This window comes from Nylanderia fulva, unplaced genomic scaffold (assembly GCF_048542155.1).
Source record: "Nylanderia fulva isolate GAGA-0341 unplaced genomic scaffold, ASM4854215v1 Scaffold14, whole genome shotgun sequence".
Lineage (NCBI taxonomy): Eukaryota > Metazoa > Arthropoda > Insecta > Hymenoptera > Formicidae > Nylanderia > Nylanderia fulva.
In genome coordinates, this window is record NW_028189622.1 from 5,757,392 (window position 1) to 5,772,500 (window position 15,109).

General features: G+C 36.2%; 3 protein-coding genes and 1 pseudogene across 8 annotated transcripts in view; 2 read left to right on the top strand and 2 right to left on the bottom strand.

Moving 5' to 3' along the window:
- Positions 1–874: 874 nt before the first annotated feature.
- Positions 875–4,204, top strand: ERp60 (disulfide-isomerase A3). Its single transcript, XM_029300456.2, has 5 exons — positions 875–1,148; positions 2,058–2,289; positions 2,372–2,580; positions 2,684–2,800; positions 2,867–4,204. The coding sequence occupies exons 1-5, from the start codon at positions 1,003–1,005 to the stop codon at positions 3,639–3,641; spliced, it is 1,479 nt and encodes a 492-aa protein (XP_029156289.1). The 5' UTR covers positions 875–1,002; the 3' UTR covers positions 3,642–4,204.
- A 155-nt stretch (positions 4,205–4,359) lies between these two features.
- Rho1 (ras-like GTP-binding protein Rho1) lies at positions 4,360–12,628 on the bottom strand. 4 transcript variants are annotated; one of them, XM_029300457.2, is made up of 6 exons: positions 12,529–12,595; positions 11,979–12,090; positions 9,234–9,316; positions 7,481–7,641; positions 7,006–7,389; positions 4,360–6,765 (listed from the first exon to the last, which is right to left on the bottom strand). In XM_029300457.2, exons 3-6 carry the CDS (start codon positions 9,289–9,291, stop codon positions 6,727–6,729), a joined length of 642 nt encoding a protein of 213 aa, XP_029156290.1. In that variant the 5' UTR covers positions 9,292–9,316; positions 11,979–12,090; positions 12,529–12,595; the 3' UTR covers positions 4,360–6,726. The 4 variants fall into 4 exon arrangements, with proteins under 4 accessions (XP_029156290.1, XP_029156292.1, XP_085336376.1 ...); XM_029300459.2 differs by lacking the exon at positions 11,979–12,090 and having other exon boundaries at positions 12,529–12,628; XM_085480250.1 differs by lacking the exon at positions 9,234–9,316.
- Positions 11,935–13,477, top strand: LOC114929151 (uncharacterized; annotated as a pseudogene).
- A 914-nt stretch (positions 13,478–14,391) lies between these two features.
- Positions 14,392–15,109, bottom strand: part of LOC114929150 (small glutamine-rich tetratricopeptide repeat-containing protein alpha) — a 3,791-nt gene continuing 3,073 nt past the window's right edge. For 2 of the 3 annotated variants that reach the window (XM_029300571.2, XM_029300572.2), the window contains exon 4: positions 14,585–15,109. This exon is cut by the window's right edge and continues 1,333 nt beyond it. The gene's annotated coding sequence lies outside the window, so the exon portion shown is untranslated. The other variant, XR_014924145.1, reaches the window with a different exon arrangement.

Sequence of the window (15,109 nt, forward strand, 5' to 3'; positions counted from 1 at the left end):
GACTTTTGATTATTAAAAGTTTCCTAGAGTAAAAAAAAAAATGACGAGTTTTCTCTTCAGCCACGACATTATTATATATATAATTATTACTATCACAATATTACAAGATTTCAAAATATTTATATTCTAATATTGGAAATGTAATTGCTTATTATTTTATGTTACATTTTTTACTGTGGGATATATACTTTACAATAAAAAAGATAAAGCTAAAATATTTTTAAATTTTTATAAAGTATTTTTTTAGTAGACTAAAGAGAATATTATATTTTAGTATAAAAGTCGTATAACACGAACTTATATATAAACTTATATAAATAACTGATATAAATTAGCGGAACACATTATTTTCTTATTTTATGTGTGAAAAGATATTTACTCCTCCAGCCACAATCGCCTTGAGACTTTAATACTTTGAGACGGCATCTTATGCCGTCTAAGCGATATACAGGGTGTACAAAAAAATCATGGACAGCGAAACTTCTCTGGAAATTATTAATTATTCTTTCCGCAGATTTTAACCTTCTCCGTTCATTTATCCCTCTTTGCTCCTCGATACTACATTTTCTGTCGAGAGAATAAAAAAATTAAGTTAAAACAATTTTTTTTTAAATAAACAAAGATAAATTTAATTGAATAATATTCGATTAAAATTATGCAGATTTCATTAATCATTCGAAATTAAATGGCGACAACGCATTTATCGAGAATTTTATCGCGAGATAATCTCTGAACGAGATTCTCGAAGGATGACAGATGACAGGTGACAGCGAGGCGCCCGTTCCTTCCCGAACACTGGGTATACTTGAGCACGCGAACGGGCGGGGGAGGGGGGAGCGGTCAGCCAATCGGCGCGCGACAGCACTTCGCGGTGTCCGCGCCGCGTCTCCTAACCGCTGGCCGTGAAAGAGCCACGTTTGCTACAGGGACGAGACAGACGTAGCCGAGAGACAGAACGGAGCTGCCTTCCGACCCGCGCAAGTCTGCAAGTTCGTCGCGAGGATGCTGCGAAAGTGTCTGACCATTTTGCCTCTGCTCCTGCTCGGCATCTACGCCGACGAGAAGGATGTCCTGGAGCTCACCGACGAGACCTTCGAGAGCGAACTCGAGCGTCACGAGAACACACTCGTCATGTTTTACGCACCATGGTGAGATAGACGTTTCCCTGCCTCCTCTCTGTCCTCGGGTTTGTCTCATCCGTCAATGTTCAATTTTGAACATATTGATAATGGTTTGAAATTCTGTGTACAAAATAAAATTAAATGAGTATTCCGAAAGAGATGAAGGAAATATTTTGTGCTAAAGATGCAAGTAAAAACGGAGTCTTCCTTTTTTTTAGTCATTAATCTTCTGGAAAGATTTTTATTTATCGCAATGGAAATTTTTATCTGTTTGTATTATAATTATATCATTCTGATGAAAGAAAGAGAGAAAGAAAGCAAGGAATCTTATCTTCCATCTGTTAGAGCGAGAGGAGATAGAGCCGAAAATCGCGCCGGGATGTCGACATCGTCGAATGCCGGCATGTAATGTCTCAATGATCTTGATGACGTATGTAGATTTTTTGTTTCCTCCGGCAATTAAAGTTTGATAAATATAACTCTTCATTTCCTTTCGATATCTGATAAGAAAACGTATTGTAGCATATCCGAATTTTTGACATTATTTTTTCTCTTTTTTTTTCAATAATTTATTTAATTTTCTTTTTTCTACTTTTTCCTTTTTAATAAGTTATTAAATAATTATTTTGACAAATTTAGAAAACAAAATATTTAAAAAGAATCTACTCACATTATGCACTTGCATGATTTGAATGCAAGTGACATAAAGAAATATAGTTAAAAAAACTTTTTTAATTAATTAAATAACTTTTTTTAAGGAAATTATAGTTCTTATATTTATTTAAATCTCAGGTTTATATAAAATATCTATAACCACTGTCTGTATAAATTTATTATAAAAATTCATATTTGTAAGTTAATTTATTATTTTTCTCTTTAATTCATTATTGCATAACTGTAAAGAGGCAATTGATAGAATGTTTGGTTTGTCGACAGGTGTGGGCATTGTAAACGTTTGAAGCCAGAATATGCCAAGGCAGCTGAGCTGCTCATAGGCTACGAACCATCAATTACTCTTGCTAAGGTGGATTGCACAGAATCTGGAAAAGAAACTTGTAACAAGTTTTCTGTCAGTGGGTATCCAACTCTCAAGATCTTTGAACATAATGAGTTCAGATCTGACTACAATGGTCCCAGGGAGGCACCTGGTATTGTTAAGTACATGAAGGTAATATTATACAAGATTTTTATTACATTTACCAGATAACATCAGATAATTATTTTATGTGATGTGGCTCTCTTTGTTTCAGTCTCAAGTGGGACCAGCATCTAAAGAATTGATTAGCGAACAGGCTCACAAAGAATATCTGGTGACTGACGATGTCAGTGTAATAGGTTATTTCGAAAAGGATGACTCTCCATTGGCTGCGGTATTCCACACTGTTGCCAAGAAGCTCAGGGAGAAAGTCAGATTCGCTCACACATCGACGAAAGAAGTTTTGGACAAAGTGTCCCACAAGTATGTTTGTTTATAAAAGTTATAAAAAAATATGCAATTGTTTTGTGTACAAAGAGAATAACTTATTTGAAATTTACATCGACTAAACTATTTTTTGCTTTAGAAACACTATTGTTTTATATCGACCAAAGATACTCCACAACAAGTTTGAAGATAAGAGTTTAATATACGAGGGTGCTGAGTCTATCAGCGATGTGAACGACTTTGTCACCAAGAATTAGTGAGTATCTTTTTTATCAAAATTTTATAATCGTAGACTCACCTTGTAACGCCAACTTTGTTACAGTTATGGTATCGCTGGCGTGCGCACTCGCGACAACTCGCAGGATTTCAAGAATCCTCTGGTGGTCGCCTATTACAACGTGGATTACGTGAAGAACGCCAAGGGTACGAACTATTGGCGCAACCGAATCATTAAGGTCGCCAAGGACTTCCCCGAGTACTCCTTCGCCATAGCTTCCAAGGATGACTTCCAGCACGAATTGAACGATTTCGGCATCGACTACACCAAAGGCGATAAGCCGATTGTTCTAGTGCGAGATGCCAAAAACCAGAAATACGCTCTTAAGGATGAGTTCTCCATGGAGACGTTCGAAGCGTTCCTGAAGGATCTGCAGGCCGGCGCTCTGGAGCCGTATCTGAAATCTGAACCGATTCCGGAGAGCAACACGGGCAACGTAAAAGTCGCTGTAGCTAAGAACTTCGACGATCTGGTCACCAACAGCGACAAGGACACGCTGATCGAATTCTACGCGCCCTGGTGCGGCCACTGCAAGAAATTGGCACCGATCTACGACGAGTTGGGTGAGAAGATGGCGAATGAGAATGTCGAGATTGTCAAATTTGACGCGACGGCGAATGACGTACCGGCCTCGTACGAAGTGCGTGGTTTCCCGACTCTCTTTTGGGTACCCAAGGACGCCAAAGACAGCCCGGTTAAATACGAAGGCGGTCGCGAGCTCGAAGACTTCATCAAATACATTGCCAAACACGCCACCGACGAGCTCAAGGGCTACGATCGCAAAGGCAATGCGCTCAAGCCTAGAACTGACGAGCTATAAGACATTATCGAATACTATCGCGAAGTTTGTTTCTACATTTCAGAAGGCAATCGGATTAACGATCCGCGAGTTTTCCTCATGTAACACACGAGTACAGTTAAGAATCCGCGAATGTGCAAATAAACATAGAAAAAAATAATGCTGAGTGCAGACATAATGCGTCTTCGCATTGCGCATTTTCAATAAGTGATAGATGAAGAATGTTCGTCATATAGGAAGTGCTTCTAATATTTAGAATTGTTCATCATGTACTAATTATATATCATGTATTAATTTGTAACGATTGTATAACGATGTAGTGTACAGAATTAATTTCAATTTTTTCCATAATAACATGCTTCATGAAGAATGAAAAATTATATAAATATAAATCCACATAATTTTTTATATATTAGAGATACTGTTTATTCAAACATTCTTCATCTTTCACTTATTACAATATATGTATGAAGTAACACACACACACACACACAAACACTCCATTCCAATCTAGCGTGTTTCGACTATTCTAATACAGTGATTTCTGTTTATACGAGAGTCAAAATAAATTGTTTTGTACAAAACTTTGAAGGATATTTCTTTTCCCAAACGCAGTTATAAAGCATATCACATTATGACGTACAAAATATCAAAGTATCATATATTTTAAAAAAAGATTAAAAACTAATGCAAATAAATGTGTCCTATTTTCGCGGGTGTCATCCAACAGTATCACTGATTACATCGTCATAAGAAATGTTTATTGTTAGTTACAATTTGTTATAGCGTTCGTAGGTTAATCATAGTCTTACATACAAAAGCTAGTTAGTAGTTATAGAGAGAGAGAGGGGTGTATGTGAATTTTTTGGAAGTCAAAATCGATGATCTCTTTTCTTTGATGATAAAAAATTGGTTTATTCATCGGAACTGCCGATAAATTTTTTTTTGTTTTCTTCGCGTATACAAACCCCATTAATCACGTTTGAGTCTCAAAATATCTCTACTTACGAAGAAGATAATTAGCTTAAACCGCGTTATCGACGAACTCGAGCTTCACGAAGGGGAGCCTCATTAAGAAAAAATAATTAATTTGTATGTGTGTATATGTATATGTACGTGTACGGGGATACATACGTATTCTCTTTTCAACGTCAGTTTCTATCGAAGTAAAACGCGATTCATTCAGATTTTATATGTGAATACATATTTAATAATATTGGAGGACTCGCATCTATCTAAACGATCAGGACCGTTCTTTTGCTTATTGCTCTCTGTTTATGCATGCAATAGTAGTGTGTATGTGTGTATGTATATATATATATATATATGTATGTATATAATTATTTATGTGCTCTGGAAAAATGATACTCGAATCTCGATCGACACGCGTGTCTATTACAAGAGAACGGTAAAGAGTTTATATCATATCATGTATATACAATATCTCGGGTGCATAATTGATACAATTACATAAGTAATGTATATATATAAATATATATACCGATATATTTATATAAATATATATATACCGGTATATATCCACGAAACTCATTATAAAAAGAACACTTTCGAGCTTCACAGCGACGCGCGAACTGCAGAGGAGTGGAGAGCCTGTATATATCCAAGTGTTTCCCAAACCACTCGTTAGTTTAAAAACTGGCACGCTTAATTGCTTAATATACATCTCCCTTTCTCTCTTTTTGCCGTTCCTTCCTTTTCTCTTTGTTTTCCACGAATCTGTCATGCGCGCGTTCGCTCGTGGCAGAAGTATTTCAAAGTTTTGTCGCTAAGCTTCTGTTTTTTTTTTCATTACGCGATCTTGAAAAATTCCAGTTAAAAGCGTATTACGTGTAATGTAGAAGATCTTTATGTATTACCGCTAAACGCGCGTTCGAGAGAAACCAAAGAGAGAACTTGAACACAATTCCGCAGTCAGGTAACGTCGAACTAACGGCCGAGAGAGGCTTAGCGTTACACGGCCGTTAATTCAACACCACGTCTTTGTAACACAATTCTTTTTATTATGAATATGACAGATTAGACGGATCTCTACACAAGAGGACGAGTAACACATTAATTCTGTTTTTTTTCTTTTCACTTCGGCGTAAAGAGTATAGCACAAGCGAAACAGGAAGAACTTGTGGCGAAAACAGGTGTATATTTCGCGAAGTAAAAGCCTGACTCAAATATAATCGTGGCACACACGGTAAAATTATTGATATTCGGGATCATTGAGATAATCACGTGGCGATCGATAATCTCCGATAATAAGAATGCATCATACGCTAAAGATATCGATGGCGTATGTGCACATGTGTATAAAAAAAATGCGCAAGCCGCAAATCCAGTTACGGCATGGTCAGATACAAAGAAAACGCGTTCCCCGAAATACATAAATATATTATATAGCCGCTGGTATAATCCGTTGTGTTAGTGTGTCACCGTGATACAATATAACTCAAAGATAATAATAATAATAATAATATAATAATAATAATAATAATAATAATAAAATATAATAATACACACATTTTTTTAAATCTAATTGGTATCTTAAAGACTAAAGTGATTTGCTCTGGTCTATCTACGCGCGTTTATAATGATATATAATGTCTGTAATTTTTCTCCTTTTTTCTGCTCACGAGCCGATAACGCGACGATTTTAATAAAAAAAAATAGCGATGCAAAAAATTCGGAATTTCCCCGAATCGCTTTTTTAGATTCTTACACTGTTCTTTGACTGCGTTTCGCGTATTTTGTATTCTTCGTTTCTTATCTATATTCTTTCTCAACTCGCTCGTTTTCCTTTCATTTTGTTTATTACCAAAATAAAGAGCTACTACGATAAAATAAAAAAACAAAGATGTAGAATGCATATAATAATAATTATAATATTAATAATATTAATATTAATAATAATGTTCTGGGTTGACGCGGTTGCACCTTTTCTTTTTTCATTTTTTTGTTGTTGTATATTTTATTATGTAAAATAATTAAAGATGGTTTCTCCGCGGGATCTGCGGCATTACGACTAGCTTTGTTGCAGCTAGTTCCGCAATTCCATTATTTCGCCCGTGTTATATCGGGTTTACTTGGGATAAACATCTTAAAGGAGCCTACACCTGCCCTTCTTCTTCTTCTTTACCTAAAATAGTACAACAATGACGTTAATATAATGTGTTATAAAAAAGTAATAAGTAATCGTTATTTTATATATATATATATATATATATATATATATATATATATAAAGGTATTTTACTTGTATATTTCTTCTTGAAAAACACAATGTTTTTTTTTTATGTTAATTCGTACAATAGAATATAACAATTACTTTTTTTTAAGAATTATTGTTTCAAACAATAAAACGCTAATGAAGACATACTTGTAACGCAGCTCGGGTTGCCGTTTCAAAGACTTCCCTTACACCTTCCTTGCTTTTAGCAGAACATTCGAGATAAGCGAAAGCGTTGATCTTTTCCGCCATGGCTCTACCCTCCTCGGGCTTAACAGGCTCCTGTTTCATCTTGCTCAATTCCTTGATGGTATTAGGATCATTACGCAAGTCTTTTTTATTACCCACAAGGATAATGGGCACATTCGGGCAGAAGTGCTTCACTTCTGGTGTCCACTTCTCGGGAATGTTCTCCAGGGAATCGGGACTGTCGATGGAGAAGCACATTAGGATGACGTCCGTGTCTGGGTATGACAACGGACGCAACCTATCATAATCTTCTTGTCCAGCTGTGTCCCAAAGAGCCAGTTCCACCTGTTTGAAACGCAAAATAAGAATCGTCGTTTGTTACAAGTGTAAAAAAATTCTTTCGACAAAGGGAATAAGAAAAATTTGAAAACTGCACCTGTTTACCATCCACTTCGATGTCGGCAACATAATTCTCGAATACCGTGGGTACATATACTTCAGGGAATTGGTCTTTGCTGAATACTATGAGAAGACATGTTTTACCGCAAGCACCGTCACCGACGATGACCAGCTTCTTCCTGATGGCTGCCATGAATCCTAAAATCCAAAAGAGTACACATTATTTATAAAATAATTGATAAAAATAAATTAGCGAGGTGATGTACGATTTGGCACTGCTTGCTTGTTTAGAACATTTATCGCTTTAAAAATATATGTAAATATTGATTGATTCATTAATATGAAAAGCAAAATGTGTGTTTTACATTTGTTATAAGTTAGTGATGCACAATTGCAATCAAGTCAATATTATTTTTGTGCTAAAATTTTTTAATTCTTTTTATCATATCGCGTATAAAATTTTGATATAAAATATACAGCTTTCTCTTAAACTATACTTTGTGTTTTCGATTTATCAATTTATATTATTTAAAAATAAAGAGATAATAACGTCTCGAAGTGAGAATATTTCACAGATGACCAATTTATAGTTTTCTTCTAAAAATGAACATTTTTCCACCAAGCTAACTTACCTACTTTACACATAGAAATAAAGAAATAGTCATATATAAAATTCTATTTCTAATTAATTATGCTATCACATCGTACCATAATGTTCAATGCGATAAAGTTCAGTAATCATGTTTTTATCGCGTTTCTTACTAATCGTGACTCATTTACACAAAGTACACACACCATACTATAATACTGTAATATGCAATAGATTTTCCTCCTACATAAGATGTGTAATTGTATCTTACTAATGTTATCTACAATAATCTTAACTATTATAGCAAATTATATATTATAAATAAAATTCTATTCTGCAAAATTCTAATCTATCAGAGCGTGTATTTTAAATGTCAGCATATATATATAAATATATATAGCTTAGAATATCTTATCACCTAAAAGGTAACAGTAAATTGATATTGATAAAGAATTTCAATCAATGCGACATTGTGCACGAAGAACACTACCAAATTATTCAAACTAAAAGCATGCGGTGTGATTTAATGAAAAAATCTGCGACATGTACAATGAATTATATTATAGAACGTAACGAAATACGTCAGGAACGCAAAAGATAGCTGGAAAGAATCGAAGAAGTTAGTATTCACATCGAAATTTGCTTCTCTTGCAGCATCAGTAAATTATAATTGAGTGGACAGCAGAGGGCAAACGATTCTTTTTTTTTTAATCGAACAGATTCACAAAAGCGTGTATAATATAAATATACGAAAGAAGTGATGGATGAGGCTAAAAAGCGTTCTTCATCAGGACAGAGTTAGGAAAAAGAAATTAGGGTAAACCTTCAAGAGAGAAAGAGAGAGACAGACTGTGTAAGTCGCGTTATATACATCTCTCCTTTTTGGGAGAGCGCAATATAAATAGTTTCTCATGTTCAAACCTCGTAGGCTATGATTTAATTTTTTTTATTAATTTTCTTTTATCGTGGCCTCTTCGAGCTAATCTCGATATATGAAATATTTCTCTGTGCAGAATAAAATACAGCATCCCCTTCGGATTTTTATCATACTCTAATTCGTTTCTATATAATTCCAATACTACTGCTCTCGTTAAAAAGTGACAAGTCGAGATTTCTAAATTCCTGCAATATATCTACTCGGTTTATGAAAAAGCAGGACCTACGAGGGCTGAAGTTTAAAAGGATATTGACTGGGTCGTACCTGATCCAGGGTACCCCGTATCGTCTGGACCGAGGCATCGGCCCGCATTGCATCCCATGTTTTTAGTCTTTCTTTCAGCGTCTCTGTTTTAAGTGGACATTTTATATGTTAGATGTAGGTAGGAAGCTGCGAGAGATGAATGCAATATACCACACAACAAATATCAATATATATATACATATACATATATATGTTGTCTGTTTTATATTATACTAAAAGTTTGCATAAGTATATAATTAACAACTTGAAAATTCCTCCTTTATATTATATGCAATTTTTGCAATATTTTCTATTTCTTAACTCTTTCCTTTTAAATTAAAAAAAAATATATATATGCTACTTTTTTCAACAGGACTGTTAACGATTAAGTATAAATGATCCTCATCTCACGTTCGATGACCTTATATACATATCTAAATCAAGATATATGGTGTGGCTACATAAGGTAGGGTCTTTTAAAATATATTTTACCATATCCATAGAAACAATTACCAAATGGACTAATGTGTATAAGGTTTACACTTACATTTGGATTGCATTTGTATAAGTGTTACATCTAACAAGGAGTTCCTTCAAGTTACATATCAAAGACTTTACCTTATGCATTAGGATAAAATAATAAAATCTGTCGAGATTACATGCAGAAAAAAAGGAAAAAAGAAAAGAAACAAAAGCCCGTATATATTATTTGTTAGACATGCACAATATCAAACACTGTATATATATCCACATTAGAAGAACCATCTGATAAATAATGAAGCATAAATTCAATTATAATAAATACTGTACAACAAAATATGCTTGTATCATATTAGGCTATTCTAACGTGGCTTGAAAATGTTTAAAAAACAATTTGAATAAATATATAGTTGCCCACAGCAGAAAGGAGTGATCTGATTGAATCGAGAAGAAAGTACTACATAAATTGACACAACAGCAACGAAAGAAAAAGCTTCTGATGCCAAAATTCATCCCATTTCCAACAGTGGCTCGTCATAACAGATTTGCAACGATATTCAGCAAAGTTTTAGAAAAATGAAAGCATCGACATGGAGAACATCATCTCTGTAAAGTATAGACAAATTGCCATAGAATCTTCAACTAATAATAAAAAGATTAAGCTCATTATTTCTGGACAAACACGAATAAAACCTGACCGAAATGTTCGAGCAACAGACGTCAATGTTCACGTCGATATCTCGCGAATTTCTAACACGCAGGAATGAGTCCGTTGTTTTACGATTTTTATATATATTTAGATCCTATATACACAATTTATCGAAGAGGGAAAAAAAAGCGAGCATAGACTAGCTATCGAGGGAGTAAAAAACATTGTACATCGAGCCGAATCAATTCCCTATTGTATATTTCCCGTTAAATATAGAAATTCCCCCGAAGATGATGAACACACGGATCGATGCCAGAAGATATGCAGCACTCACCTCCGATAACTCCTAAACCCGGTCGATGAAACGTTTTCTAGGAGGACGTAGAAATATAAGCTAAGAGAGATTATGTTCTTTTTTAGTCGCACTTGAGGAGGAAGAGAAATATTCTGGGTGAAGAAGAGAGAAAATGAAAAAAAAAAAAAAAGACAGAGAAAACTTGGAAAAGTGTGCGTCAAATTAAAGAGCCTCAGCTCTCTCTTACGCTTTCTGCATTTAAAATGTTTACTCCGATTTTGAAAGGGCGAGAAGGAAGAGACAAAGTTTTCGAGAGTGCAAGACTAAAACGAAGACGTCTCGGCTAAACTAACCTATGTCTTCCTCCACGACGAAGATAGTGCGCATCGGCCAAGGTCGGGGAGCGTGAAAAAGAGAGAGACAGAGAGAGAGAGATAGAGAGAGGGAGAGTGCGTGGCGGATACTCAGGACGCCATCGATGACGCGAGTGCTCGGGAGACGCTAACGATGACGTGAGTTCTCGAGAGAGAGACGCTTCCCGACACCCAATTCGTTTCTCACCTGCGTTCTCTTCTATCTTTCGCAAATTTAAAATGCTGCGTGTGCACGCAAAAAAAATAATACAGAGAGAAAGAAACAAAGTGTAGAAAGTGTAACTGAAAATAATAAACGTAACGTCACAAGTATATGAGTGTTCCTTTCAGCACACATGTGTAACATTTTTTTATTCTATCGATCTAGTAAACAAAAAAAAAATAAAAAAATTGAATCTTCCCAATCCCGAGTATTTCAGGTGTAGAAAGTGGAACATGATGCAGCTGAAAGGAGGAGCTACTCCCGGCGATGCTGGGCACGTCGCATATGATCATCGCGTCACGTCAAAAGCGCGCACGTATATTCCAGAATTTGTTTACGCAGAGCGGAACGAGGGAGAAGAAGGGGTATAAAACGTTGTCGAACCATAGAAAAAGGCGAGGGTGGAGAAATTTCCGCACGAAAAAAAAAGTTGCTGATGAAATTTATTCCTCTTAACTGCACTTCGATTTTCTTTATCCTCCTTCCTCCCTTTTCTTCCCCCCGCGATCCATCCACCGAATATTTATAAACGTCGTTACTTAACGTCATCGCGAATGCGGAGAACGTGACGTTGTTACGCGGCTGACGGGGAATCTGAATAAAAAAAAAAAAAAAAGAGGGTAGGATATAAAGAGAGAGAGATAATAGAAATAATTCACGCGAAGAAGATTCATCGCTCGCGATATGCCTGTATATGTATGTACGTGTTGATATATGTCTAAATGACAGAAAGAGAAAGAAAGAGACAGAGACAGAGTTTACTTACTGAACTAAACGGCCACGTAGTGTCAGGTAGAGCCCAAGAGCATTCCAAGAGACCCGTCGACGAGGATGACGACAGAACGAAGAGGAAGAGGAGTCGACGAAGACGTGGACGACTAGCACGAATCAACAACGAAACAATATATATATATATATATATGTATATATATATGTGTGTGATGCACGAAGATGTAACACGTCGTCCAGCTCTGGACGACGAGATTCACGACGCGTGACACTCCCTCGGAGCCTTCTCGCGCGACCCGTTCTCGCTCTCCTTCGTCCACCTATCTCTCCTTCTCTCCCCGCTTCGTGCACACGTACTCGCACTCACACACTCACTCGCTCTCTCTCTCTCTCTCTCTCTCTTTCGCTCCCACGGCTCGCGGAGGAGGAGGCAGGCTCCTTTTTTCCCTCTTTTAGCACCGTACCCGGCCCGACGTCCCGGCGGGATCTCCAACGTGTCCGGACACGCTCGCGACGTCCGCACGCACCACGCACCCTCGCACTCCACTCCACTCGACGGGAGCTTAAAATATAATTTGCGTATTTACCTGATTTCTTTTAAGCGACAGAAAGTCAAGAAAATGGCTGCCCTCGACGGCCACACCTCGATCTGAGTTGAGTGCAGTGTAGAAAGATCGTGGGACAAATTCCACCGGCGGGACCCGCCGCGCATGCGCCACTGACGTCACCGTGCCACGTGACCGATCACCCTCAGGGCCGTACGCGGGTCCTCTTGACACCTACAAAAATTGCTCTTGTTAATATATTTATAAGAGTATTTTCTTATTTTTTATGAAATTATATATTCGACGAACCTTTAACGTTAATAGAAAAAAATTAATTTGAACCATTTTTCTGCTATAAATAAATAAAAAAATCGTACTATTTCATTCTAATCTCCACCATATTTTTTTTTATTAGTTTTTTTAATTTTTAGAATAATTCGCTGTGCAGATTTTGTACAAAAAATTCTCAAAAAATATCTTATTTTTAGCTTTCTAAAGCAGGCGGTTCCCTAAAAAATCTGGAAATATAAAGATGTGCACAAATATTCTAAATGTAACATCGTATTTTTTCAAAATATTTAAATAAATAATGTGTCCGCATTTTCCAGATTTTTTTCTGCAAAGGGGTGCAACGATACCCTTATTACGGAGAGGTATAGACATTATTGAGGTGTTACCGCGCACGCGCGGATCTGTCACGTGACCTCTCCGTATTGGTCGAGCGCGCGGCAATTGGTCGCGATGGTAGGGCGGGATGTTGCTCCTCGGACATATCTCAGGAATGCACTGCGGGCCACGTCCGAATGCCGGGATCCCCGAATGTCGCGTGACTTGCGCGCGTGTCCGGCTTTTATCTGCCGCCGAATCGGGTCGACGTTCGTAAATTGATGATTAGATCGGATGAACACGTTGATTTCAAAATACATCATTATTAATAAATAATCCCTAATGTTATAAAACATAATAATTCCCATCGATTATTATGAAAGAAATCTAGCATACAAATAACAATAAAATAAACAAATACATTTGCATCGAATTAAGATAACATTATATCAACGCACATATATTACAGATTTATTTCTTTCCTGTTTCTACATCCTGTTAACGCACACTCTGACCGGAAATTAGTCATCAGAAATATATACACACGGATATCGGAGAAAGAAAGAGGGGAAAAAAATCGTAGAAAGATCGCAGGATAAAAAGAGAGCGTACACATAAATTCTCTCGTAAATGTCTCGGCGGACAGGTGGTAAAGCTATACGAGCATCGATCGCGAGGAGAGGCGCGGCTAAAATGGAAATCGATTCGGAAATTTTGCCGGCACCCGCGATTCTTGCGTCGGCCCTGCGATACGCTCCAAAACCGGCGAATCACGCGCCTCATGTAATAAACCTGTGGAAGAAATTTGCGCACACGCCACCTCTGTTTGTGGGTGGAAAGGGTTGGAAAATATGTAAATAAGCGGACGCCGCCGCCGCTTTTTACAGGCATAATTTTTTAGTACGCGCGCGAAAAGATGTGAAATTTTTTTCATTTCAGAAAAAGAAAAATATTCTACCCGATTGTGTGACATTAATCAATGTAAAATTTTAATTTTAATGACGATATACACCCAAAAAACATAACTTTGTTATATGTAAAATATAATGGAATCTAATTAATAAAAAAAAACCTAGAATAGTATAAAATTTTATAAAACATACGTGTGTATCTATAGATACTGAAACTTTTCTTTTTCTTTACGAAAAATTCGATATTTTATATAATAAATGAATGCAAAATTAATATAGAAAATACACACGCATTATATCTATTTTTTTGCACACAGTCATGTAGAATATTTTCATTTTTTTTTCTTACATTAATTTCACATCATAACGCATATTAATATGGCACGTATTCACATGTCATTAATGCCGGTTTATTGTCCAAATCAAATAAATGTTAGCGTCAAAAATTTCCCGATTGTTTGCAAAACAATCTTGACTTATTTTTTCTTCTTTTTTTAATAAAGAAAAGTTAATTCAGGACACAAGACTTCCTTACATCCAGCCAGTCTTGTTGTTCATTCAGTGTTAAACACGACAAAATCTGCACAACAAAATTTTTTATTAGCATAAAGTAAATTCGCATTCAATATATGTAATTTACAAATAATGCAATATATGTTAATTATTATTTAAGAGTAATATATACACACGCACATAATTCTTTTAAATTCCTGATTACTCCAATATAGAAAAATAAGTTCCTGCAACTTGCACAAATCAATATGTAAATAATTTGACAAATTATCGACAAATAAATTGTCAAGTTCTTTTGAAATCGTTCATTTTTATAAACTGCATTTCATTCTTGAATGGAGTTTATGACAGTCAGCTGATCTTAAGGAAGCATAAGCGAACGTGATCCGCTTTTAATCACAGATAGCATACTCGAGTATACAGATCACGAATATATAGATTGCAATATACCGTTTACGTGTGCGTATTCGAGCGTGAGAATGTGTACGTGTACGTAAATACGTGCCAAATAAGAATGATGTCACCGTATGACGCACGCGGAATTGGCGTGCGCTTATATCCGATGCTGGCCGATCCCGTGGAATACGGGGAAT

Excerpts from the sequence above, each read along its gene's own strand:
- ERp60 (XM_029300456.2), top strand. The coding sequence starts at position 1,003 with ATGCTGCGAAAGTGTCTGACCATTTTGCCTCTGCTCCTGCTCGGCATC. Across the intron at positions 2,290-2,371 it reads GTATTGTTAAGTACATGAAG|TCTCAAGTGGGACCAGCATC; the intron begins GTAATATTATAC and ends TCTTTGTTTCAG. Across the intron at positions 2,581-2,683 it reads TTGGACAAAGTGTCCCACAA|AAACACTATTGTTTTATATC; the intron begins GTATGTTTGTTT and ends TTTTTGCTTTAG.
- Rho1 (XM_029300459.2), bottom strand. The coding sequence starts at position 9,291 with ATGGGATGCAATGCGGGCCGATGCCTCGGTCCAGACGATACGGGGTAC. Across the intron at positions 7,390-7,480 it reads TCGAAGTGGATGGTAAACAG|GTGGAACTGGCTCTTTGGGA; the intron begins GTGCAGTTTTCA and ends CGTTTCAAACAG. Across the intron at positions 6,766-7,005 it reads CAACCCGAGCTGCGTTACAA|GTAAAGAAGAAGAAGAAGGG; the intron begins GTATGTCTTCAT and ends GTACTATTTTAG.